The sequence below is a fragment of the Eurypyga helias genome, unplaced genomic scaffold (assembly GCF_000690775.1).
Source record: "Eurypyga helias isolate BGI_N326 unplaced genomic scaffold, ASM69077v1 scaffold34319, whole genome shotgun sequence".
In the NCBI taxonomy this organism is placed as follows: domain Eukaryota; kingdom Metazoa; phylum Chordata; class Aves; order Eurypygiformes; family Eurypygidae; genus Eurypyga; species Eurypyga helias.
In genome coordinates, this window is record NW_010271993.1 from 1329 (window position 1) to 5296 (window position 3968).

A 3968-nucleotide genomic window follows, 5' to 3' on the forward strand; every position below is an offset into this window, starting at 1 on the left:
GCCACTGGGGAACACCACGTACCGGGCAGTGGTGCGCTGCGGCCGGGGCTCCCGCAGGTTCTCCTTGCTGTGCCAGATGCCATAACCGAAGTACACAAGCAGGCCTGCAGTGGGGACAGAGGGAGCAGTGGCTCAGGCACAGGCCGGCAGCTGGCAGGGATGCAGCCAGCATCCCGGCAGTGAAGAGCAAGAGGGTCAGCCCCAGTCCCTGGGGTGCGGCAGTCCCTTGCTGGGAAGGACTTCCTCAGGGAGCTGCCTGGGGAGCTGGGAGTGTTTCTGGTCCACAGCTTGAAAGAGGATCCAAACCTTAACAGGAACCAGCTGTAATGCTCCAGGAACCAGAGAGGGTCAGGAGGATGCTGGGACACCTCAGCTTGCATCTCCAAGAGGGAAACGGGCAGAAGAGGGCATGATGTGCTTTATAAACCCATCACGGTGGGAGAAGAGCTGCTGAAGCAGCCGGCTGGTGTTGGGACAAGCCTAGTGCCCCTCTCCCCTGAAGCAGCCACCCCCCTCCGAGGTCATCACTCACCTAAGAGCAGCCAGATGGCAAAGCGCAGCCACGTCATGTAGCTGAGCTTCAGCATCAGGTAGATGTTGAGAACGATGCTCAGAGCTGGGGAGAGAGGTACCAGGGGGATCTGTGGGAGAGAAGCAGGCAGGGGGAGGGTGGGTGTGTGAAACATGCAAGACCATGTTCCCTATCCTTAAAACCATAGAGATAAAAGCCAGCACTGGTGAACATGGCGGACAAAGGGACTGTAACCCTGGGCTTTCTGAAAATGACTTTTGCTGAGAAAAAGGTAGCCAAAAGGAACAACGGACAGTTAGGGAGGCAGGTGCTGTGACCCAGGCTGGCAGGGTGGGCACAGGCTCTAGAACAGCCCAGAGGCACTGTTACAAGGACCCAGCGCAATCCAGAGCCAACGTGGTCGTTGTCACTGGAGACGCTGGGGCAGGGGCACGGCAGGGAGGTGGTGTTACCACCCCCAAGGCTGCAATGCACCAGGGCCTAGGTGGGCTAGGAACTGGAGGTGGGGGGAGCACAAAAGGCACAGAAGTGGTTTGGAGGCTGAAGGAAAGAGCTTCACTGCATAGCTCAAGGGCAGACCAACAGCAGGAGTTGGGACAGGCAGGAGAAGAGTGGAAGGATATGGGAATGCAAAGAAGGGATCCCAGGTTGGACAGGAGCAATCCTGTGAGATGGACACAGAGCTGCTGGGGATGTCCCTTCCTGGGGACCTGTGACCATGCAGAATGACACCACAGGCACCAACACCTCCCCACAAACAGTGCTTGCTGACACCCTCCTCCTCCTTCAGCACTTGCAGTGCTTGCACCATACCGGTGTGACTGATACCTGCCATGCATCCATCAGAGCTGCTCTCACCCCATCGACCCTGGCAGAGGAGCTAATCCTGCCTGGGCCCCAGGCGTACCTGGAAGGTCTGCATGCCACGCTGCTGCTCGTGTGCCCAGATGAGGAGGAGGCTGAGCAGGAATCCCAGGCTGAAGAGGACCAGCAGCAGGGAGTAGCTCCAGGTGGGCAGGTGGAGGTGGGTGTTGCCAAACACCAAGACGGAGCAGAGACAGATGGCAGACACCATCAGCGTCACCACGGCCACCGTGATGACCTCGCCTGGGTAGAAGTCGCTGAGAAACTCCAGGTAGGGCTCAAAAGCTGCCTTCAGCTGTCCTGGCTCCCGGTGCTCTTTGCTCTTGTCCCTGTCCACCAGCTGGAGCTTGTCAGAGAAGGACTCATACTCCTTCAGCTCACCAGCGGACGGACCCTCCTGGGGCTCAGGGCTGGGCTGGCCACCAGCCGCTGGTGCAGAGACAGACACCTTCTGCTGCTGGAAGCGCAGGACGATGATGCTAGCAGCCACAAAGGTGTAGGCCAGCAGCGTGCCGATGGACAGGAACTGCACCAGGGCCTCCAGGTCGAAGACGAGGGCCAGCAGGGCCATGAGCAGCCCGAAGACCACGATGCCGATGACAGGCACCTGTGTGCGGGGATGCACTCGGGAGAAGATCCGAAAGAAGAGCCCATCCTCAGCCATGGCATAGACGATGCGTGGCAGGGAGAAGAGATTGCTCAACAGGACTGTGTTCATTGCTGAGGGACAGGCAGAAGAGGAGGACCACGTCAGACCCAAACCACCCTGGTTCCCAGCCCCCATCGTGAGCCAGGCGGGCAGTTCCCACTGCCGCTGCTGGTACTTACCGCAGATGGAGCCAGCAGCCACCAGGAACCCTGCCCATGCGTAGCCCCTCCTGTAAAATGCATCTGCCAGGGCAGAGTCGGGGTCCAGCGTATGCCAGGGCACCATCAGTGTCAGCACCACTGACACCAGGATGTAGGCCCCAGTGGCCAGCCCCAAGGAGAAAGCAATGGCCCTGGGGACAGCTCTCTGTGGGTTTCTGGCCTCTTCGCTGGAGGCCGCGATGACGTCGAAGCCCACAAAGGCATAGAAGCAGGTGGCTGTGCCAGCCATGATGCCCGACAGCCCCTTTGGGGCAAAGCCGCCCTCCTGGGCACTCCAGTTCTTGGGCTGCGCGAGGATGAAGCCCATGACGAGAATGAAGAGGATGACACCCATGCTGATGGCCGAAAAGACATGGTTGAGCCAGGAGGACACTTTGGCCCCAAAGGAGATGAAGGCAGTGGCTATCAGCAGGATGGCAGCTGCCAGGAAGTCGGGGTAGTGGGCCAGGAAAGGCACCTGCCAGGTGCCCACGTGGGTCTCTGTGAAGTTCTTGATTTTGTGATTGAAGATGGAGTCCAGGTAGCCGCTCCAGGCTCTGGCCACTGCGGCTCCCCCGATCATGTACTCCAACAGCACATTCCAGCCGATGAGGAAGGCCCAGATCTCACCCACGGACACATAGGTGAACATGTAGGCAGAGCCTGTCTTGGGTACCCGGGCTCCAAACTCAGCATAGCAGAGAGCAGCCAGGAGCGAGGCAAAGCCAGCGATGATGAAGGACACGATGACAGCGGGGCCAGCGATCTCCTTGGCCACGGTGCCTGTGAGGACGTACAGCCCGGAGCCCACCATGCCCCCGATGCCCAGCAGCGTCAAGTCGATGGTGGAAAGGCATCTGTTGAAGGATGTCTCCATCATGTCATCCTCCAAGGTCTTCACCCGGTTGAGTTTCTGGCAGAAGCGGGTCAGGTCAGCGGAGCGAGGCAGCCACCTTGCCATGCTGGAGACAGGGGGCCCTGCCCTCTGGCAGGGTGAGGACTCTGTAGTGGCGAGACCCTGCCTGGAGACCTGGCAGAGGAGAAGGAAGGCGTGAGCACGGAGATACTGGGTGGTGTGGACAAGGTGGAAAAACCATGGGGGCACATTCAAGATGTCCCTCGCTCCTCAGCCAGCGTGGGGCCCAGCCCCGGAGCACGTTCTCCTCCAGTGCGGTGGTATGGGACAGCTAGCTACCCTGCACAGGTGGGAGGGAAACCACCACTCCCCCCGGGCAGCATCTCCCAAGCTCTCTAAAACAGCTGCATTAAAGCCCAAACCAGGCTGCTCTGGCCCTGCTGAAGGTTTCTTTGCTGTCTCCCCTCTGCATTATTCAGTATCTGCCTCAACTTCTCCCTGGTGTGCTGGGAGCCCACCAAGGGGCCACGCAGCATCTCCCTGCTCCCAGCACCTCGCTGCTTCCCCAGGGAAAGCCCAGGCGTGGCGCAGAGGCGTGCAGCAGGAAGGCCAGAGCAGCTCCAGTGAGGACGTGGATGTCCCTGACCAGACCAGGAAACACTTCCAGTGCTCGGGGACCAGACTCAGCTGTCAACTGCCACTGGGAGAGCTAAGGAGGACACAGCTCGGGGGACCTGCAAGTGCTGCCTCACAGCTGGCGCAGTCTGTGATTTCAGGGATGCTGTCCCCCTCCTGCCGCCCTCCACCCCACGCCAGGATAGGGTCCTGCTCAGAGGGCTTGTGCGGGTCAGTGCAGCCCTGCTTGCT

General features: G+C 60.1%; 1 protein-coding gene across 1 annotated transcript; it reads right to left on the reverse strand.

Moving 5' to 3' along the window:
• Positions 1-2: 2 nt before the first annotated feature.
• On the reverse strand, positions 3-3292 carry SLC7A4 (solute carrier family 7, member 4; the record flags this gene model as incomplete). Its single annotated transcript, XM_010158995.1, has 4 exons — positions 2225-3292; positions 1440-2116; positions 533-641; positions 3-104 (listed from the first exon to the last, which is right to left on the reverse strand). Coding segments are annotated over exons 1-4 (1870 nt in total), but the record flags the coding sequence as incomplete, so codon positions are not given.
• Positions 3293-3968: the final 676 nt, after the last annotated feature.